We start from the raw sequence: 22467 nt of genomic DNA, 5'->3' as shown, positions 1-22467 counted from the left end.
TAATAGTGAGTTATTTCTTCCTTGAATATTTGGTAGAACTTACCTGTGAAATCATCTAGTACTGGAGTTTGGTTGGTAGGAAAATTTCTAATGGTGGAATCAATTTCTTTACTGTTTATAAGACTATTTAGGGTTTCCAAATGTCTTTTTGAGTTAGTTTTAGTTAAGTTACATTTTTCTAGGAATATGTTCATTTCATATACATCTTCAAATTTGTTGGCATAGAGTTGTCTAAAAATTCTCTGATTGTCTTTACTGCCTGCAGCATGTTGTCATGGCCCTCTTCATTCCTGATGATTTACACCTCTATTTTTCATGTTTTCAGTCTTGCTACTACCAGCTTTTTAATTGGATTAGTATTTCAAAAAAGTAACTTTGGGCTATTTATTGGTTCTCTATTATATATACATTTTCTGTTTCATTAATTTCTGTACATATATTTATTCCTTCTTGTACTTTTTAAAGTTTATTTGGTTGTTTTGGGGTTTTTTTAACTTCTTGAAATAAGTGTCTTACTCATTGATTCTTTGGCCTTTTTTTCTCTTGTACTGTATAAGTATGCATATTATATGTGTGTGTGTTTGTAAATCTAAACATTTTCCTCCATAGAATTCCCTGGTGATCCAGTGGTTAGGGCTATACACTTCCACTGCAGGGGGCGTGGGTTCAATCCCTGGTTGGGGAACTAAGATCCCATAAGCTGTGCTGCACAGCCAAAAACCAAAAAAAGAAATAAATATTTTCCTTCCTTAATTATATCCCATAAGTGCATTTAGAATATGATTATTCAGTTCAAAATATTTTCTAGTTTTTACTGTTATTCTTTAACCATTGTGATTATTATTAATAAATGGCATTTCTCAGTTTCTAAACTTAGGAATTTCAAGTTATCTTTTTATTATTAATTGCTTTGTACTCAGAGGCCTGCTCTGTTTAATCTGGTCCTTTTGGCCACAAATCAAGTGGTCCTTTTTAGAAGGCCACTTGATTCATGGCCTTCTACATTCAGCTTCTATAGATGTCCCATGAATAATTTAAAAGAATATGGATTCTTCATTTGTTGAATGCCAGTATCTGTACATGTTGATTAAGTCACTCTGGCTGCTGCTGCTGCTAATTCACTTCAGTCGTGTCCGACTCTGTGTGACCCAATAGATGGCAGCCCACCAGGCTTCCCTGTCCCTAGGATTCTCCAGTGTCTTGCCTGGAGACAAGGCATTGCCATTTCCTTCTCCAATGCATGAAAGTGAAAAGTGAAAGTGAAGTCGTTCAGTCATGTCTGACTCTTAGCGACCCCATGGACTGCAGCCTACCAGGCTCCTCCATCCATGGGATTTTCCAGGCAAGAGTACTGGAGTGGGGTGCCATTGCTTTCTCCCATGCTGGCTAGGAACATTTATTTAAAAGTTTTAGATCTTCTGTTTCTGTATTAATGTTTCTGTCCATTTCTTCTGTCAGTTACTGAGAAAGATAATATCTTCCAGTCTGGGAATTTGTCTTTTGATTTTTCTGTCAACTTTTACATTAATATTTTGATGCTGTGTGATTAAGTGCATATAAATTTAAAATTCTATGAATCTTTCTGGTGATTGAAGTAGCTTTCTTTATCTCTAAGAATGCTTTTTGCCTTAAAGTTTATTTTGCCTGATGTTAGTTATACTAGGTTTCATGGTTATATTTGCATGGTATGTCTGGTATGGTATGCTTTAATTCAACCTTCTTGGTCCTTACGTTTTAGATGTCTTTCTTGCAAGTAGCCTATATAGTTCGATTTGTTCTTTATCTTATCTATGCATTGTCTATTTATAGATTTTATTGAATAGTAGTATATTTAAGTTATCTAATTAGTTGTCTGATTTAGCTGTTTGGTTTGACTATCAGAACCTTCATATAGTTAATCTAATAGTTTATATGGTTGATCCATTTATATTGACATCAGATCAGATTAGATCTGTCCCTCAGTCGTGTCCGACTCTTTGTGACCCCATGAATCGCAGCACACCAGCCTCCCTGTCCATCACCAACTCACGGAGTTCACTGAGACTCACATCCATCGAGTCAGTGATGCCATCCAGCCATCTCATCCTCTGTCGTCCCCTTCTCCTGCCCCCAATCCCTCCCAGTGTCAGAGTCTTTTCCAATGAGTCAACTCTTCGCATGAGGTGGCCAAAGTACTGGAGTTTCAGCTTTAGCATCATTCCTTCCAAAGAAATCCCAGGGCTGATCTCCTTCAGAATGGACTGGTTGGATCTCCTTGCAGTCCAAGGGACTCTCAAGAGTCTTCTCCAACACCACAGTTCAAAAGCATCAATTCTTTGGCACTCAGCCTTCTTCACAGTCTAACTCTCACATCCATACATGACCACAGGAAAAACCATAGCCTTGACTAGATGAACCTTTGTTGGCAAAGTAATGTCTCTGCTTTTGAATATGCTATCTAGGTTGGACATAACTTTCCTTCCAAGGAGTAAGTGTCTTTTAATTTCATGGCTTAAGTCACCATCTGCAGTGATTTTGGAGCCCAGAAGAATAAAGTCTGACACTGTTTCCACAGTTTCCCCATCTATTTGCCATGAAGTGATGGGACCAGATGCCATGATCTTTGTTTTCTGAATGTTGAGCCTTAAGCCAACTTTTTCATTCTCCACTTTCACTTTCATCAAGAGGCTTTTGAGTTCCCCTTCACTTTCTGCCATAAGGGTGGTGTCATCTGCATATCTGAGGTTATTGATATTTCTCCCAGCAATCTTGATTCCAGCTTGTGTTTCTTCCAGTTCAGCATTTCTCATGATGTACTCTGCGTAAAGTTAAATAAACAGGGTGACAATATACAGCTTTGACGTACTCCTTTTCCTATTTGGAACCAGTCTGTTGTTCCATGTCCAGTTCTAACTGTTGCTTCCTGACCTGCATACAAATTCTCAAGAGGCAGGTCAGGTGGTCTGGTATTCCATCTCTTTCAGAATTTTCCACAGTTTATTGTGATCCACACAGTCAAAGGCTTTGGCATAGTCAATAAAGCAGAAATAGATGTTTTTCTGGAACTCTCTTGCTTTTTCCATGATCCAGCGGATGTTGGCAATTTGATCTCTGGTTCCTCTGCCTTTTCTAAAACCAGCTTGAACATCAGGAAGTTCACGGTTCACATATTGCTGAGGCCTGGCTTGGAGAATTTTGAGCATTACTTTACTAGCGTGTGAGATGAGTGCAATTGTGCGGTAGTTTGAGCATTCTTTGGCATTGCCTTTCTTTGGGATTGGAATGAAAACTGACCTTTTCCAGTCCTGTGGCCACTGCTGAGTTTTCCAAATTTGCTGGCATATTGAGTATAGCACTTTCACAGCATCATCTTTTAGGATTTGGAATAACTCAACTGGAATTGTATCACCTCCACTAGTTTTATTCGTAGTGATGCTTTCTAAGGCCCACTTGACTTCACATTCCAGGATGTCTGGCTGTAGGTCAGTGATCACACCATCGTGATTATCTAGGTCATGAAGATCTTTTTTGTACAGTTCTTCTGTGTATTCTTGCCATCTCTTCTTAATATCTTCTGCTTCTGTTAGGTCCATACCATTTCTGTCCTTTATCGAGCCCGTCTTTGCATGAAATGTTCCTTTGGTATCTCTGATTTTCTTGAAGAGATCTCTAGTCTTTCCCATTCTGTTGTTTTCCTTATATTGACATAATTACTCATATTTTGGGGATGACATATGCCATCCTATTTTGTTCTGTGTTTCTTGCCTTCTTTTGGATTTACTGAATAGTAAATCATTACACTGCACCCCAGTCTCAATAGTTTGAAATTTATGCACTCATTTCTGTTTTTTTTTTTTAGTGTGTAGTATAAAGTCTAAATTTAATTGATACCATTACCCATACCCTCAGATAATCAAGGATTTTTAAATGTTTAATTCTATTTTCTTTCCCCTATCTTATTTATAATGACTTTTCTGTATTGTAAATCTATCTTTTTAAAAAAAATTTCACAAGATACTGTTTTTTGAAGTTGATGTTTATTTATATTTATCTAGTGGTACACTCCCCACTCCAGTACTCTTGCCTGGAAAATCCCATGGACGGAGGAGCCTGGTAGGCTGCAGTCCATGGGGTCGCAAAGAGTCAGACACAACTGAGTGACTTCACTTTCCCTTTTCACTTCCATGCATTGGAGAAGGAAATGGCAACCCACTCCAGTGTTCTTGCCTGGAGAATCCCAGGGACGGGGGAGCCTGGTGGGCTGCCGTCTATGGGGTCGCACAGAGTCGGACACGACTGAAATGACTTAGCAGCAGCAGCAGCAGTGGTGCACTGGTAAACTCGATCTCTTAGCAGGGGAAAAACCCTGGATTGTACTGTTTGCCAATTCCCATGGTGAAAATACTCCCACTATGGCTGATTTCAGGCTACCAACATTTTAACAACCAGCCCATGAGATACAGCAATAGGTTCTCACAAGCCAGTATGAGCTGGCTTCAGCACACTGTTGGGTATGTATGTGTGTATGTGTATGAGTGTGCATATCTGTGTGTATATATGTGTATCACATCTTTGCTTTACAGTCTTTCCTGCAACCACCTTCCTTCTGCCTAAAGTACATTCTTTTGTTTTTCCCATAGAGATGGTCTGCTGGCAGTGAATTCTCCACTAGCAGAGTTGTTTGAAAATAGGTGTTTTTCATCCTCATCATTTAAAACTAATTTTATTTCACCCTCATCAATTGAACATTCTTTCCTTTCTCTCTTATTCTTGTTGAGTATAGAATTCTAGGCTGGTGGTTTTCTTGAAGAACATGAAAGAGAGCATTCTATATCTTTCAGCATCCATTGTTGCACTGGTAAAGTCAATTTCAGTTTAACTCTTACTCCTTTGAAAGTAAGTAGTCTTTTTCCTTTGGGTGCTATTATTTATGTGTTTATTTGTTTTTGGTGCCCTACAGTTGTACTATGCTGTATCTAGATATGAATTCCTTCTAATTTATCCTGCATTGGATTTCTTGGCCTTCTTGAATCTTTGGATTGCTGTCTTTCCTCAGTTCTGGAAGCCTGAGTCATTATCTGCTCAACCTTGCCTCTGCCTAAATTTCTCTTGCCTCTCCTTCTGGAACTCCAATTAAACATGTTAGAGCTTTTCTGTCTTTCATGTCTTTTAACTTCTTCTATATATTCTTTCATTTTATCTGTGTTGGATTCTGATTAATTTCTTCTTACCTATTTTCCAATTCACTAATTCTCTCTTTAACATTACCTGATTTTCCATTTAAATAATTCAAGTATTTATTTAAATTTCTAGAAGTACTCTTTGGTTTATCTTCAAATCTTATAGGTCATTACTTATAGTTTTCTGTTCTCTGAAAATATTATCAAGCTTGACTTTGATGTCTTTCAACGTTATAAGCATAGCTGATTTATAATCTTTGTCTCAGGATTCAAATAACTGCTGTCTATGTAAGTAGTTTTGATGTCTGTGTTGGTTTATGCTTATTCTCATCCATGGTGTTTTATTTCATGATATTCCCCCTTCATCATTTTTGAAACTGTGTGGTATTCCTTAATGTTGAGATATAATATATGCAGATTCTATGGAGCTTAGAATGAGGGTATCTTCTCTCTTATGTGGTATCTTCCAGGTACCCATGTACAGTACCATCTAGGGCGACTGTAACTGAATCTTTGGCATGAAGATTTTGGAACTCCCCCCTCCCCCAGGTGGTGTGAATTTAGTCTACAGACCTGCAGGAGAATTAGTTTGTGGTTATACATTTTCAGGGATTTTTCTTCTCCTTCCTTTGTTCAATGCCAGGCAACTTTACTCACAGCTTCCAGGAGTGGGAAGGAGGCAGGTTTATTTGTGGTTTACCCTTATCCAGGTGGGTAGTCCTTTGGGGTTACAATCTAATGTGGGGAGGGTCTTCCATTAGATCCCTAACCTTTGGTGAACCCTGGATTTTGACTTCTGTCCATCTGGCCCAGTGAGACCATCAGCAGTTCAGTTGAAGTTCACATTGACAGTTTGGTGTCTGCCTTCAGGTCACAGCTGGGTTTGTGCTCCTTTTACCTCTCTGGGTTTTTGCTTATCCTTAGTTTATCCTGGTCTTACCTTTCTACCTTGTCAGATCTTCTGTGCTTTTAAGATTTAATTTTTTTTTTAAATTTTTCCAACATTAGTTTTTTGTTCAGTGGGAGAAACGTTCGAATAACCTTTCCACAAGATTCTTCAAAGTGGAAAACTAATCTTGTTTTCCTATGCAGAGTTTTTTTGTTCCCTTTTCTTTATATTTTTCAATGTAACAAATACGTTTTGGTGTTAGACTGAACTCCTTGGTAGCCATTTGAAATGGCTGCAAAACATTCCGTTGTTTAGACACTCCCTCCTATTCTTTCCATGTAGGCCGCTCATTTTTCACTGTAATAAATTACTCTGCATGAATAGCCTTAAACAAAAAGCTTTCATTGTAACTAAGATTATTCTTTTAGGCTAAATTTTCCAGAATGGAATTCCCAAATCAAAGAGCCAGGATATTTGTAAAGGTCTGAATACATACTAGTTTCCAGTGGGGTTGTTCAGTCTATACTCCCCTCAGTATTTAAGAATGTCTGTCTCTTGAGACAGTCAGGAGTCTTCTTTAATAGATTGGAGACTCGCATGGTGGAACACTGATGAAGTATCAGAGATGACACTCTGAAAATTCTTCCCTGACTCCGGTCTGGGAGTTGCAGCCCCCAAGCAGTCCCATGCCCCAGAGGCAGCTCACTGTTACATGGGTCCTTCCAGAGTTGCTGTCTGACCCTCTAGAGGTGGAAAGGGAGTAAATAGGTACATGGGGTCTTTTGGGGTTTGTTTTTAAACAAGTAGCGGCATATTACATGTGGGCTTCACAGGTGGTGCTAGTTGTAAAGAACCCACGTGCCAGTGCAGGAGACGTGGGTTTGATCCCTGGGTCTGGAAGGTCCCCTGGAGGAGGGCATGGCAACCCACTCCAGTATTCTTACCTGGAGAATTCCAGGGACAGAGGAGCCTGGCGGGCTGCAGTCCATGGGGTCACAGAGTTGGACACAACTGAAGCCATTTAGCACACACGCACACACATACACACACCGTCCTGAACCTTGCTTTTTCCACTTAAACATAAATCTTAGTGCTGACAGCCGTTCTCCAGCAACACAGATCCACTGAACCTCAGTGTATCAAACCCTTCTACTGATGGACATTTAGTTGTTTGCAGTCATTTGCTTTAAGGTCATTAATAGCCTAGTGTGTACCCATCTCCCACATGTGTGTGAGCATCTTAGGATGGGTTCCCAGAAGTTGAAACACTGGGTTTCAGGATTAGTGCATGGGCAGTTTGGATAAGGATTGCCAAGGGTGGATTGTCAAGGATGGGTGGGTTGGTGGCTTCAGCGTCCTGCTCCTTGTTTCTCCAGGGTGATGCTCACAGGGACGCTGTCCGACCGGCAGCCAGCTGAACTCCATCTCTTCCGGAATTACGAGGCTCCAGAGTGTGTTCGGGAGCCTCGATTCAGCCAGAACGTTAACCTCAAGCCTCCAACGCATCCCTCAGGTGAAAACCATGTTTGATGCATCTGTGGGAAGTGATTGGCCCGAGAGGCTGCAAGGTGGTGGGTGGGAGACGCAGCCTGGCTGCCAGGCACCCCCAGCCCACCACCATCCCGCCCATTGCCCTGGTTTGCCCTCCTGAATGTATCAGCTGAGGGCAGACAGAGCTGGGGAGCCATCAGGCTTCAGGCGAACTGCACCCCACCTTCCGCCAAGCATGGCCTGTCCGTCCTGTTTCTGAAGCGTCCCCAGCCTCTCCATCTTCACACAGCATCACGTGTACACACACACACACACACACACACACACACACACACCCTGAGATTTGACATGCAACACACACACACACACCCTGAGATCTGAAATGCAACATCTCTTGTGCCACTGAACCCCCTCCTCCCCCACCCCCAGAGCAGCTGGTGTGGCGGGCAGCCCGGAGCAGTGGGGCAGCCCCCACCTACTTCCGGCCCAATGGGCGCTTCCTGGATGGCGGGCTGCTGGCCAACAACCCCACGCTGGACGCCATGACCGAGATCCATGAGTACAACCAGGACTTGATCCGCAAGGTGAGAGCCGCCGTAGGTTGGGGGAGCTGGATGTGACCACCCATGGCAGTTTGTTTCTGCAAATCTTACTACGGACTGACTCCTGGGAGAGCAAATGTCTTTTATTCGTGTGATCATTCGTCTGTGCCCTTGACAGCAATTTTATCTCACTCTTGAGCCTGCTTGGTGTCTGCCCAAAGCACTGTGCTAAGAGGGATTCTGAGGTGCAGTCCGGACCAGGGGGTGAAGGTTGTTAATGACCAGTTAACAGCATCTGCTGTTTGTGGGGAGGACAGCATGCAGACCAGTCCCTGCTAGTCACAGGCCTAGCCACACTGCCCGGCCTGGAGATACACGCTTGCCCTTGGGGTGCTCACATTTAGGGAAGACAGTCCCTAAACAAGCACACGCCATCCAAGTGTTTCAAATGCTTGTGACAGAGATTGGTGCAGGGCCCAGGAGCATCCCCCGCCCCCAGAGGCCTGGGGGCTCAGAAAGGGCTCACAGAGGAAGGAAGCCCATCCCAAGGCCTTTGGGGAGGAGACAGTACAGAGTCAGTGATCCGGAGGAAAAGAAGCGGCCCTGAGCCCAAGGAGCTTAGTGCAAAGGCAGGCAAGGCCCACACATGTTAGGAGAGGCAGTGTGGGGCCTGGCTCTGCCCATGCTTCACTTCAGCCACTGCCTGGGGCTGCTGATAGAACCTGCCTGGGGACTGTTGTGAGGCTTCCACGGGCTCTTATCTGCAAAGGGTTTAGGACAGTGCCTGACCGTGAGTGTCCTATATCTCTACTGGCTGTGGTTGTCACTGCGGTCAGCACCAAGCCCCTGAGGCAGCCCCAAGCTGCAGAGAGACGAGTGCCCTCTAGAGGCCAGATGAAGAAGGGCAGGGAGAGAGGGAATCGCTGAGAGACTGTGAGATGGGGAAGGGTCCTCAGATGTCACCTGTCTTGGTGGATGAGGAGCCTGGGTAGGTGGGTCACCAAGGTCGCCCAGAAGATTGGCAGCAGAACTTGTTCCGAAGCAAAGGAGAAGCTGTGCTTCTGCCATCAGAGTTCTGTCCCGCATCCTCTACCCCGGGTGTCCCCGTCCGTGGAAAGGTCCACCAAGGGGAAGGCCCGCTCTGACCGGTCCTGCTCCCACAGGGTCAGGACAGCAAGGTGAAGAAGCTGTCCGTTGTCGTCTCCTTGGGGACAGGGAGGTCCCCTCAGGTGCCTGTGACCTGTGTGGACGTCTTCCGACCCAGCAACCCCTGGGAACTGGCCAAGACGGTGTTTGGGGCCAAGGAACTGGGCAGGATGGTGGTGGACTGTGTGAGTGTGGCCTCTCCCCAGCCCACTCCCCTCGGGGTCTCAGCCCCAGGGTGAGGCTTCCTGTGGGAGCCCTGGGTGTCAGGGAGATGGCAGGGCTCTGTGGACCCTCCTTAGCCAGCTCAGAGGAGGGGGGATCCCCAGTACAGAGTCTCAGTGCTGGCAGGACCCTCGGTGACCACCTGCAGCGGGGTTTTCAGTTATTGTTTAGCTGAGGATTCTTTCCTTCACGCATGGCCCATGTGGAAGCCCAAAATGTCAGATGGACAAAAGCTAATGGGGCCGGGAGATGGAGGCCTGTCCACTCAGCCCCTCCACGCTCACCGACCCTAGACCCTGCTGAGCCACCTGTCCCGGCCACAGCCCATGCCCCTCTGATTACATAGCTGGGACAGGCGCTGCAGCACAGAGCAGTGGGATTTGTCCAGTCACCCTGCTGATTGGGAGCTAAGCCACCCTGGAACCTGGGGAGCCCGGGCAGGGGCTGTGGGCACCGCGTGGGCTGAGCACTCACAGGGGCCTCTTCTCACCAGTGCACGGATCCGGACGGGCGGGCCGTGGACCGGGCCCGGGCCTGGTGCGAGATGGTCGGCATCCAGTACTTCAGGTGAGGCTCGGCCGGCCCCAGCCCCCAGGCTGGACTGTCCCTTTCCCCAAGAGGCTGCTCTGTGTCCCAAGCCCACCCCAGTCCTAGCTCTTGTCCCCCGACCTGGGCCGAGTGTCCTGGGGTCGTAACCCCTCCTCCTTGCCCCGGACAGATTGAACCCCCAGCTGGGGACGGACATCATGCTAGATGAGGTCAACGACACAGTGCTGGTTAACGCCCTCTGGGAGACTGAGGTTTACATCTACGAGCATCGGGAGCAGTTCCAGAAGCTCGTCCAGCTGCTGCTCTCGCCGTGAGGCTGCCAGGCCCCCAAAACCCCCCTCCCCAGCTCCCCCTACCACCACCACGCCGCCGCTGGGCAGAGCCGGGCCCAGGCAGCTCTGGGTCCACAGACCCGGTCTGGGGGTGCCGGGCTTCCGGCCTGAGGCTGGTCCTCTGGCCTCTGTCCCCCTCGGTCCTTACCTCCTGGCACTTTGTGTCACTCCAGGCTTAGAAAGCCTCGAGCCTCACTCCGGCCGCTCCCTAACCGCCAAGGACGGCCCTCGGGCCCTTGCTCTGGAGGGTCAAACACTAAGGCTGCCGGGGCCCGTGCCCAGCCCTGGCCTCCCCAAGGGCCCCAGGCTCCTCCTGGTCCCTGGGGCTGCACAAGCCTTTCCCGCCTCGGCCCTCTCCCCTGGGGTGGGGCTCAAGAAACAGGCCGTCACTGTCCCTTCAGGAGGGAACCCCGGAGTGGGGTGTCCCACGACTTTGCCCCTCTGCACACCCCAGCCATCGTCCCGCTCAGAGCCACCCCACCCACGAGCTCTCTGCAGCTCTCAAAGGTCGCTCCTGTGACTTCAGTTACTCCTCCCGCCAGGAAGTGATTTACGTGTAGAGCGGGCTCCAGGGGACAGCCCCTAAGCGTGAAATAAACGGTTTGATTCCCGTTGGCCTGTGTTGTGTGTATGAGTGTGGTGTGAGTGCCCCCCACCCACCAGCCCCCCTCAGCCTTGACCGTCATCCGCCTGGGTCCACGCCGGAAGGACAGAAGCTCTGTTTCCCAGGCTCCCCAGGGCAGGGACACCTCTTCCCTTTAAGTCTTCCCCAAACTGGCCTGGAGGGTGTTCAGAGGCGGTAGCCAGGCCCGCCTGGCCCACAGTGGAGGGCAAGGGAGAGCCCCACTTGCTAGAAGAGGGGCTGAGACCCAGAGAGGGCAAGGTGCTCAGGCGCCGTCACACAGCGAGTGAGCAGCTGTGCCCTCAGGCCTGTGTGACTCCCAGGTTCGTGCCGCCCTGTCTCCAGCATATGGAGGAAGCGGGGTACGGGCGGCAGCAGAGGTGGGAGCCTCAGCCCTTGGGGTGCAAGTCTGAGGGGCTCAGGGAAGAGAAGGGGCTGAGAACAGTGAAGAGATGCGGGTGTGTTCCACCCGCAGGGAGGGGCTGTCAGGGAGGGTCCGGGGTGGTCACTGCACAGCTTGAGCCCAGTAGGGTGAGCCCTGCCCAGTGTAGGCAGGTGGGAGGGCGGGGGGCCCCACGTGAGCAGGGGTCCCCGCTGGCCCAGGGAAGGCTCTTCCTGCAGGCGGTGACCTGGGAGAGTGACCATCCATGCGTGCCCACTGGTCCGCGGCTCAGGGGTAAATAATTGAAGGGCAGGTCACATGAACCCACCCGCGTCACAGGATGCCTTCCCCGCCGGGTCTGGTTACACCCCAGATCGCATTCTGACATCCCTGGCTGGTGAATAATTAAGCTGCCACCTCCTCCTCGGCCGGCCCTCCCTCGCTGGGTCCTGCTCTGCGGCCTCCTTCACTGCCCGCTGAGCAGTGGCCATCGGAGGGTACCGAACCCCAGCACTCCCAGCCCTGCCAGCACCTCCTGCTCAGTGCCTGGGCACGCCTGCTCCATGGCCCCCGAGATGGACCAGTTCTACAGATCCACCATGGCCATCTACAAGGTGAGTGTGTGCCTGGCGCAGGCCCCCTCCCAGGGCTCGAAGTTCAGCCGGCTCTGGAAGACAGAGCGTGAGCAGGGCGGCAGCTTGTTCTGAGAAAGAAGGCCCAGAACCAGGCTGGGCTGAGCTGTGGGTCTGGGGGTGGGGACCCCTAGGGGCAGTTGGCCACTCCAGCCCCAACCTGAGCCTCCCAGAACAGGGGTTCATCCCATGAGTGACAGGCCTGCTGAGATAGCACTCAACCAGAGCCCCCAATTCCCAAACTCTGGACACAGCAGGACAGGGCCCAGGGTGGCCTAAGCTGGGAGCAGGGGACCCAGCCACCTGGCCCCCCAGGGTGGAGGAGTCTCTCTCTTTGTCTCTTTCTGTCTGGGTCTCCCTGTCTCTGCCTCTCTCTCTCGCTGGTTTCCGAGCCTCACACTCCAACTTCCTACCCCACTCCAGAGGGGTTGCTGTGGTCTCCATAGGCATTTATTGAGCACCTCTCGTGCATAGGACCCTCGCAATGTGTAAACCTCACAACACACCACCAGTGGAATAGGAAATAATCCATTTGACAGATAAGAAAATGAGGCCAGAGAGGTGAAAACCCTGCTCAAAGTCATCAAGGGAGGAAGAGGGCCTGCTGGGCTTTGAATCAAGACCCAAGTCTTAAGTTCGTCACCCAGGGCGCTCTCCACTGGCCATGTGGTGGCCCACATGACCCAGCCATAGCCTGGGCTCTACTCTGAGCAGGGCAAGCTCTGCCCCTGCCCCAGAGGTGGCTGTCAGCAGCCCACAGGTCCTGGACTCAGGGCAGGTTGAGCCATGCCCAGCTGGGCACTGTGACAGACTGTAGGCTTCAGCCCAGTGGGAGGAGAACCTTCTAGACGCAAGTGCCCACTGGGCAGGTGGTGAGCGGGAGATGGCCAAGGGGACGCTGGCCTGGATCCTGGCCTCTGAGGCCCTTGCAGCCGAGAGCCAGGATTCTGGGTGACTTCAGGGTTCTGAGCGGGCTCCCTCAAGTCAGGCTTCTCACTGGGGCTGAGGGGCACCCTGATCCTGAGGCCCATCCTTCATTCCATCTTCTGTTCCCCTCTTCCACCCTCCCTCCTCCTGCTCTCCAACCCCAGAGCATCCTGGAGCAGTTCAACCCGGCCCTGGAGAACCTGGTGTACCTGGGGAACAACTACCTCCGGGCCTTCCACGGTGAGTGCCCGGCCCCACCCACGCGATCGCACTCTCCACTGTAACCTTCGCACCCCAGTGATCCTCGTCCCTACACACTCCCACGCGTCACGGTCACCCTCACGCCCTGAGACCCCTCACACACCTTCGTGTGCCCCCTAGATGCTCCCAGAGAGGCAGCACCCGGTCCTGTGGGCTCACAGAACCCCAACCACACACACTTCTATGTGTCACCCCAGTGCCAGCTGTTGAGCCCACTGCCATACTCAGACCACCTTGGCACCCCCAGTCTGACACCCTGACTGGCCCCCCATCCACCCACCTACAGCCAAACCTTGCCCCTCACTCAGCACCTGTGCAAAGAGCTCCCATCCCCCCCATTTCCCGACATCCCTGCCCCCACCCCCAGCGCTAATCAGCAGAGGGTTGTGAGCTCTGGAGCAGATGGACAAGCCCAGGACACACCCAGGGCTGAGCGTCACCCAACCCCTCCCTGCTTTTTAGGACTTCAAAGTCCTTGCACCAGCGACCTGAACCCGTATCACCCCACCCCCACTTTGAGCCTCTACACCTGAGCCTCTCAACAACCCTGCCCACACCCACCTTCTGACACACACAGATGCCTGCACCCCCACCCACGACAGACGGGCTAAGGTCCTGCCCCCCAGGGAGATCCCCCTCGCCCCCCCCCACCCCTGCTGCTTCTCCTGTGGCCAACACTACTCCACACACACACACACACACACACACGGCCCAGGCACCCCTTCCCTCTTCCACCCCCACCTTGCCCGGAGCCCCTCACACTCTCCTGACCAAAGGAGAGCCCTCCAGAATGGGGAGTGGTGAGCACACAGAGGAGGGGCTGTGGCTGGATGCCTCCCCGTCTCCACGCAGCTCTGTCCGAGGCGGCTGAGGTGTACTTCAACGCCATCCAGAAGATTGGGGAGCAGGCCCTGCAGAGTTCCACCTCGCAGATTCTGGGTGAGGCACGCCCCTTCCCCATCACTCTGCTGACCTCTGGGGCTTGGGGGACACGCCTCACTGCCCACCTCCTCCTGTTGCCCAGGCTCTGCCTCCTGGGCGCATCCCCTCAGGCCGAGGGCCTGCCTTGCCCCCATTCTCGGGTCCCAGAGAGAGTTCTTCTTACAGCCTGGCTCTTCCAGGAAGTCCCCCCAAAGGCACAGGGCTTGCAGCCCAAGGGCCCAGCTCCCAGACTCTCCTTCTGGAACCCATGCGCCTCCTCACCCCTCCCTGCAGGAGTTCTCCAGGGTAGGACAGGAGCTGCCAGAGTCCCAGAGTCGTGTGGGAAATCCCTGGACTTTGGTCCCAAACCCAGCTTGGGCAGGCCCTTCTGGTGGGAAGCGGGGTGATGAGACAAGCCCCCCAACTGAGGCCGCTGCCCTCCGTGCCTCCAGGTGAGATCTTGGTGCAGATGTCCGACACCCAGCGGCACTTGAACTCTGACCTGGAGGTGGTGGTGAGTCTCAGATCCTGCGGCCCTGAGCGGTCACTCGGGAGAGTGGGCGGCGTTCCGTGGAGGACAAGGGCCCAACCTCCACACCCTTTCTCAGAGAGGACTCTGGTAACATGACAACTGCGGCTGCCCTTGGGCGCACCTGCCAGGGCCAGGCTCTGCTGGGCACGTTCACCTGCACATCAACGACATGGGAGGCGGGTGCATTTCCATCTCCATTTCACAGAGGAGGAAACTGAGTCAGGAATCTAGTCATTCACCCAAGATTCCAGACTGAGTGGAGGAGCCAGGAAGAGAAAGGCCCAGGGCCCTGCCCCTACCAGCCTCCCCAACCCCTCCCTCCACTCTCCCATGGAGCAGCCAGTGATCTGACCTTATCACTCCCAGGAGAAAACATTTCCACACCCCCGCCACCCACAGAACTAAACTCAGCCACTTGGTAAGGGATTCCTGGCCCTGCTGATCCGGCAGCCTCCCTCGTACCCCAGTCACAGCCCAGACCCTCCAAAGAGCTGCCCTCTTGCACACATGGCCTGGTGTTCCCACCGCAGGCTGCTGTGACATTGTTCTCCAGCTGAGGACCCACTCACCCCGACCCTTGCCAGCCAGCACCATTGTCCCCTCCTCCAGGAAGTCTTTCCTGATACCCAGGCAAGTTCAGTCTCTCCTCCTCTGACTCCAACAGATGCTTCTATCTGTTCTTAGGCTTCCCTGATGGCTCAAGTAGTAAAGAATCTGCCTTCAAGGCAGGAGACGCAGGTTCCATCCCTGAGTCAGGAAGATCCGCTGGCGGAAGAAATGGCAACCCACTCCAGTATTCTTGCCTGGGAAATCCCATGGATAGAGGAGCCTGGTGGGCTACAGTCCATGGGGTTGCAAACAGTCAGACATGACTGAGCGAGAACACACACACGTCCGTTCTTAGCAAGTGGTGGTGAAGAAAACCAGCTCTGCGCCAGAGCACCTGGGTTCAAAGCCCAGCTCCGCTAGTTGCTGGCTTTGAGACCTTGGACAAGCTACTTAACCTCAGTGCCTCAGTTTATCTGTCTGTGAAATGGAGATAATCGAAACTGCCTCGTAGCCTTCTTATGAGGATTAAGTATAAGTATAAATTACTGACCCTCGCACCTGTAGCCCTCTATGTACCTTAGCTATGATTAGAAGCAGAACTGATGCCCTGTCTTTACCCCTGCCAAGATTGGGAGTTGTGCCAGGACTGGGATGTGGTCTTCTCTGTGGCTCCAAGGCCTGGAATGGGGGCCTGCCACTGAGCAGAGCTTCGCTGCCTGGGAAGGAGAGAACAAGCTCTGAAAAGGGAGCAGAGGTGGGCCAGAGGGAGAGGAGAAGAGAGGGCCTTCCGGGGGCGCTCTGGGCTGAGCATGTGCAGAGCATGGCAGAGCATGGCATCAGCAGAAGAGAGCTGGGGACGGAGCTGGTGGAGAGGAGGGGTGGGCGGGGCTGGGTGTGAAGGGCCTTGGGAAGCTCAGAAGGAAATTTCAACTAACCGTGACCGCATGGCTCCCAAACGTGTGCGTGGGAAAGCACTGGACGTCCGGGTGCAAGTTGGGGACACCATAAAATACTCACCAGTTTGGTAGCCATGGCGAAATGGGGAAGAGTTTCCCCAGTGGAAAACAAGCATCCACCTCCACTCGATAAAACCATATCCCTGGCCCATTTCCCCAGACACCTTGAGGCTTAGTGCTAAGCCTGTGTCATCTCCCGGGGCTTGGGTGGGGAGCTACAGGGCACAGGCCACCCTGGCAGCCTGTGACTTCCTCTCCTTGTGTCTGATGACTTGTCATGTCACTCGTGGCGCACCTGGGCTGGATAGAGACGAGTGTCACCCAGGCCTGCTCTGTAAAGAGAGCTGCCCTCTTTGGGTACCGGTGTCTTGGCTGTGACAACAGGGCAGGGCCCTTGGCCAGAGCCACACTGGGCCCAACACACCAGAGGCCATCTCCCCCTTGGGCTCATTCATTTGACAGCAATTCACCGCCCTATGCCAGGCACTGCAATGGGCACTGCGGGGGTAGGGGTGGGGGGAACAGCAGATAAAACCCCCTGCTCTCCCCAAGGGGGAGCCAGACAAAACCCAGGACAAATAAGTGAGCATATGTGTGATGGGTTAGATGCAAAATGCGCTATGGAGGACAAGAGAACAGGGAAGGGAGTAGAAAGTGTTGGAGGGATGTGATTTTTAACAGATATTCAAGACAACAGCACTAGAGAGGTGACATTGTGAAGAGACCTGAAGGAGGTGGGGAGTAAGCAGGGAGACAACTGCGGGAAGTGTTCTCGCAAAGGGGTCAGCACACAGGAAGGCTTGACTGGAGTGGAGGCATCGAGGGCCAGTGCAGAGATGACCCCTGGCTAACAGGGGCCAGGCCCTGTAGACCTTGTCGGGACTCTGGCTATGCCTCTGAGTGTGTTGAGCAAAGGAATAACAGGATCTGGGCTTTTTTTTTTTTTTTTAAACCAAACCTTTATTTTTTATTATAAACTAAAATACAGGCACAGGACTTCCCTGGCAGTCCAGTGGTTAAGACTCTTTGCTTCCAATGCTGGGGGCACAGGCTTGATTCCTGATCAGGGAACTAAGATCCCACATGGCTTGTGGCCAAAAAATAACATACCGGCACAGAAAATATCACGGAACAAATTCAAGCTCAGTGAATCATTATCAAGCAGACCGCCTTTGAAACTCCCATCCTGGTCAGGAACTTTGTCAGCCTCCCTAAAGCCCCTCCACGGGCCCCCATCAAACCACAGACCCTCTCTTCCTCCAAAAGTGACCACTGGTCTGACACTGCCTCGTGCTTCTCCATAACTGACCACCCAGTCCGATGTCCCCAGACTAGAACTTGTCTTGCTCTCTCTCTCTTTTAAAATATGTTCTTGAGTCTCTTTTAATCTAGTGATTCCTCCGCCATTCCTTTCTTTTCCTTACAATTTATCCATCGAAGGACTTGGGGCCTTTTGACTTGGTTTTCTGAGCATTCCTGGTGCAGCTCAGCTGTTCCTTTGTCCTCTGGATCCAGAGGATGGCTCAGACTCGGGTTCCATCCGTTTGGCATGCCTGGAGGGGATGAGTTTTACTCCTTTGCAATCATTATTTCATTGACGTTGACAGTGTCCCCTCTTTGACCAGCAGAAGCCTCTTCAGTCTGGCACGTGCATTCTTTGGCATAACCCTCATGGTTCTGACAGTTTCCTCGCTATCTAGCCAGACATGATTGTTCTCATCTGGTACTTCTTCTGCTCTACAAATGGAATCAGTCATCTCTCCATGAAGCCCCTTTAAAAATGTTTCTGCTTTTAGTGCAAAGTGATATTGAAGACCATTATCTGCTTACTAGGGGTGTCCGTTGCTACTGGGTTCATCACTGTTCCTAGACTTTTTCAGTGGCCAATGCTATATATAAAACATATGTGTATATAGTAGATAGGATACATATGCCTAGATACATACACAGATGCATGCGTGCATAGATACATATATACATTTGTACAAACCGCATATATACACACACACACACACACACACACACATATATATAAAGATAGAATTCTTCATAATTAATACTGTTACTTCCAATGCAGATTTACCACCGGGTTTTTAGTTCACCTCTTCTCTATTCCACCGGTATCTCTTTTGTTCCACATCAAGAGTCCTGATACTCAGGAATTCCCTGGCAATCCATTGGTTAGGACTCCATGCTTTCATTGCTGAGGGTGTAGATTCAATCCCTGGTCAGAGAACAAACATCCTGCAAGCTGACAGTGTGCCCTCCCTCCAAAAGTCCTGATTCCCAAGCACACAGAAAAAGAAAGAAGAACATCCCACAGTTACCGTTTGCTATACCACATGCTACATAGACAGAACAGTCGCTGAATGATGAAACTAGTTCTACCACCACCAATATGATGCTGAAAACAGTTAAAGTCGGTTTTACATTTGCTCTCTGCAGCCTCCCCCCGCCACCACTTTCAAAGGCATGCTCTGGAGACATTGTGGGTTCTGTTCCAGACCACTGCAAAAAAGCAAATGCCACAATAAAGTGAGTCACATTTTTTGGTTTCCCAGTGCATATAAAAGTTATGTTTATACAACACTGTAGTCTATTAAGTGTGCAATAGTATTATGTAAAAAAAAAAAAAAAAAACCAATGTACATACCTTAATTTAAAAGTACTTTGTTGCTAAAAATGTTAGCTGTCATCTGAGCCTTCAGCAAGTCACAATTTTTTGTGAGAGTAACATCAAAGATCACTGATCATAGATCACCTTAACAGATTATGACAATAATAAAAATAGTTTGAACTATTGAGGGAATTGCTAACATGTGACACAGAGACATGCAGTGAGTAGATGCTATTGGAAATATGGTGCCAGTAGACTTGCTTGACATAAAGTTGCCATAAATCTTCAACATGTGAAAAGCGGAGTATCTGCAGCCGTGTTCCATCTACACCGTCAGAACCCAGAGCCACTGCACCACGCCTGCTCCCCTTTCACCTCATTGATCTTTGTTTGCAAGTAGCTATACTTTTAATATTCACCTCCAACCCCATGTCCATGTTTTGATTGTTGTTTTGGTCTTGTTCTCTGATTGTCCGCATGGGAAGGGCTCATGTGAACAATGTTCTGAGCTGTGACACCAAGATAACAGCTTGTTCTCCTTGTACTGGGGGAAGTCAGTTTTGCTGGATATAAAATCCTTGCCTCACGTTCCTTCCTTCTTTCCTCTTTCACTCACTCTCTTCCTCCTCCCCTTTCTTTCTTTCTCCTCCTTTTTTTCTCTTTCATCTTGAATGTTCCCATTGAAGAGTCTAATAATCTATATTCTCCATTGTAAATCATCTGCTCTTTTTGCCTTTGTTGTTCTTGTTCAGTCACTAAGTCGTGTCTGACTCTTTGCAAACCCATGACCTGCGGCCCACCAGGCATCCCTGTCTTCTACTATCTCCCGTAGTTTGCTCAAACTCACGTCCATTGAGTCATGAGTCATGAGTGATGCCATCCAACCATCTTTTTTGCCTTAGATGACCCCAACTTTTTTCTTTTTCTTCAAGCCTAGTTATTTTTCCAGAATATATCTTGATATTGGTCAGTCTGGGACAATATTCTTTGTTATGTGTTCTCTTTCAATATATAGTTTGATATCTTTTTTCTTTAATTACAGTTTTTTAGAAAATTTTTTGTTCTTTCTTTGCATTTCTTTCTCAGGGACTCTTATTATCTGTATGTTATGATAATACCTTTGTAGCCTATCTTCAGTATTGGTCTCTTCCTCTTGTCTGAATGGAGCCCAAATAACATATGGATAAGACTGGAATTTTGGGGAAGGTCTGGGCAGGGATATATATATCTGGGAGTCGGCAGCCTGTGGACCGCATGAGCTCACCATGTAGACAGGGAAGGGAAAAGGCCCACAGCCTGAGCCCCAGGGCAACTCAACCTTCGGGGACCAGAGAGATGAGGGGGAATCAGAAAAAGATGGAGAAGAACAGTTAGGGGGCGATGCAAGGGAAACAAGGATGGGGGAGTGGGGTGGGCTGCAAGCTGAGGGAGGAAGGTGTCTCAGGAAGAGGGAGTGGTCAGCCGTGTCTGATGATGACGACAGGAGAAGTTGGGTGGGTCCTGAAAATCGATCGTGGGACTTAGTGATGTGGATGGAATCTTGGTGATTTTGACAACACTCTTGTTGGTGTAGTTGGTGGGGCCATGGCCTGAAGGAGGGTGTTCAAGAGCAAATGGAAGGAGTAAAGTTGTGGTCAGCCCACAGAGACAGTTCTTTGAAAGGGGTTTTGCCTGTATCGACGGATTCAGTTACTGGGCGGCCTCGACACATGGAACTCAGTGCGTGTTCGTGACAGCGGGTCTGCTCTCGTCTTCTGTACGGAGGAGCTCACGGGACCTGCTAATGGAGCGTGTCGCATGGGGAGGGGAGCAGGGGACCGCAGTCTCTGTAATGATTTGCTGGGAATTCTCAGCCTGTGCTGGAGTAGGCGACTTCCTTGTTTCAGAAGCACCTGCTTAATTATAGGCATCTCTCTGGTTCCCCAAGAGCAAGAGCTCAAAGGTCTCTTCAAGTATCACACTTCTTATTAGATCCATTTCTTTAAGAGCTTGATGATGACTTTCCATTAACCCAGTGGTGCCGGTGCCCTGTCTGACTGAGGCATCCTGGGTCTGTGTCCTCTACACTCTCGGTGATCACAGCCAAGCCCTGGTAATGGGAAGAATTGCAATCCACCTGTCCTGCCCTAACACTCATTTCTGTGGTGTGACTCAGTTCCTACGTGACTGGAAGCAGAAGGAGCCGTATCCTATGACATGGGAATGGCTTATTCAGAAGTGATGCCTCCTAAGTATTGAGCAGGGGAACAGGGCAAACAGAAATAAGAATAAGGGGAAAGCCCCCAACTTGTCACTGCACTGACAGCAAGAGCCCTTTAAGCTGTACTTTAAGAACATTTTAAAGAGAGCTCGTGCCCCCAGGCCTCCCTGGGGAGAGCAGGGCTCTGAGCCTCCCAGACTCTAAGCTGGGAGCAGGTGTCGCCACCTCCCACATTCACCGTGGTGGCAGCCCCACCGCCTCCTGTATTGCCTCAGCATGCCAGCTCTGCAGGAACTAAGGTGTTGCCGGTGTGTCCTTTCTGTTGGTCTCGTGCATTTTTAATCTTTCCCATGGCCTTTGGTGTGGTTCAAGTTCATCCCTCCAGTACCATTCACTGTCTCCATTAGTGCTCTGGTTGCCAGGGTTTCGAGGGTCGGCCCCAACCCTGCATCTTCCATAAGCCCTGTTTATATATTGGGTGATTTTGCCAGATGTGGGAATTTTCAGGAACATACATCTTGTAGTTGAGCAGAAACCTTGACCTGGGATGTCCTGCAGGTACAGATTGAAAGTCTCCCTTTCTTATTGCCTGGATCCAGCAAAAAAGGGCCCCTCTGGGGCAGAAACAGGGACTCAGAGCAGCTTGAAACACTCCCACCCCCAGCACACACACTGACAGCCTGTAAGGCCTGGCCAGCCCCAAGGAGGTCACACCCAAGCTCCCTTAAAGACCGGTTAACGAGGTTTCAGAAACAATTGTGGAAGAAACACTGAGAATTTTATAATTTGCTGGCCTTTCTGATTACCAGCATTCCTTTTCCTGAGGGACAGAGCTCCTACAGCATAGCCTGGGGCCCCTGGGGCAGCAGGCAGGACCCACCGAGGGTTCCTGAGCAGGGCTTCCTCAAGGAAAGGCTGGGAAGACAGAGAAGGCTGAGCAGAGGTGGAAGGGTCCCCCGAGGTGGCAGTGGTCAGTCTGAACCTGAGAGCAAAGGGGGCAGCTGAGAAGATTTAGGTGCAACGTCCCAACAACACCGAGTGACCCAGGGAGTGCTGATAGGGGACAAAGGGGAACATGCCAGCTGATCACCAAGGCTCACAGAATTAACGTTCATTGGGTTCTAGAGCTGGACCCTAGCAAGCATCTGGCCAAAAGTTTCCCATTACAGATGGGGAAACAGAGGCCCAGAGAGGGACAGCAACTCATCCAAAGTTACAGAGCAAATTGAAGGAAGAACTAAAACTTCTAGAGTGAAGCTCTTCTGAGCCTGAGCCCACTAGCCCTCCTGGTCCTCCTGGTTACCCGGGTGGTCGGCCACCTCATTCCCACCTGCCGTGGGAAGCTGCCACTCCTGTGAACAGTTGTGACCACTTTTGCTGGGCCATGCCCAGCCCACGGTGCCAGGAATACAGAGATGGCACATACCTGGTTCCTGCTGCTCCCACAAATGGGGCTATGACCAGGGGCCCAGCAACAAATTCCATCCTACTGCTGGAGGAATGAAATTTGGTCATTACCAAAGAAGTTGTACACGTTC

At 50.1% G+C, this 22467-nt stretch overlaps 2 protein-coding genes across 17 annotated transcripts in view; both read left to right on the top strand.

The window, feature by feature from the left end:
* The window catches only part of PLA2G6 (phospholipase A2 group VI), a 58774-nt gene extending 47833 nt beyond the window's left edge, over positions 1-10941 (top strand). For 9 of the 11 annotated variants that reach the window (XR_015164508.1, XR_015164509.1, XR_015164506.1 and 6 more), the window contains 5 exons: positions 7425-7561; positions 7969-8123; positions 9245-9412; positions 9943-10016; positions 10168-10941. Coding sequence is in view for 8 of the 11 variants with exons in the window: in XM_086402791.1 (XP_086258917.1) it covers positions 7425-7561; positions 7969-8123; positions 9245-9412; positions 9943-10016; positions 10168-10312 (679 nt within the window). In the remaining 3 variants the exon portion in view is untranslated. The remainder of the gene's footprint in view (positions 1-7424; positions 7562-7968; positions 8124-9244; positions 9413-9942; positions 10017-10167) is intronic. The other 2 variants (XM_086402793.1, XM_086402790.1) reach the window with 1 other exon arrangement.
* Positions 10942-11802: 861 nt separating this feature from the next.
* The window catches only part of BAIAP2L2 (BAR/IMD domain containing adaptor protein 2 like 2), a 29075-nt gene continuing 18410 nt past the window's right edge, over positions 11803-22467 (top strand). For 4 of the 6 annotated variants that reach the window (XM_086402798.1, XM_086402802.1, XM_086402797.1 and 1 more), the window contains exons 1-4: positions 11803-11948; positions 13058-13133; positions 14007-14093; positions 14528-14589. In XM_086402798.1, coding sequence (XP_086258924.1) covers positions 11898-11948; positions 13058-13133; positions 14007-14093; positions 14528-14589 — 276 coding nt within the window. In that variant the 5' untranslated portion in view covers positions 11803-11897. Of the gene's footprint in view, positions 11949-13057; positions 13134-14006; positions 14094-14527; positions 14590-18390; positions 18648-22467 lie in introns of those variants that run through there. The other 2 variants (XM_086402799.1, XM_086402800.1) reach the window with 2 other exon arrangements.

Source organism: Bos grunniens, chromosome 5 (genome assembly GCF_055505025.1).
Source record: "Bos grunniens cultivar Pamir isolate PY7600 chromosome 5, Bosgru_T2T1.0, whole genome shotgun sequence".
In the NCBI taxonomy this organism is placed as follows: Eukaryota; Metazoa; Chordata; class Mammalia; order Artiodactyla; family Bovidae; genus Bos; species Bos grunniens.
Note: the sequence above shows the minus strand (reverse complement) of the source record. Positions and strands in the feature narration are given on the sequence as shown.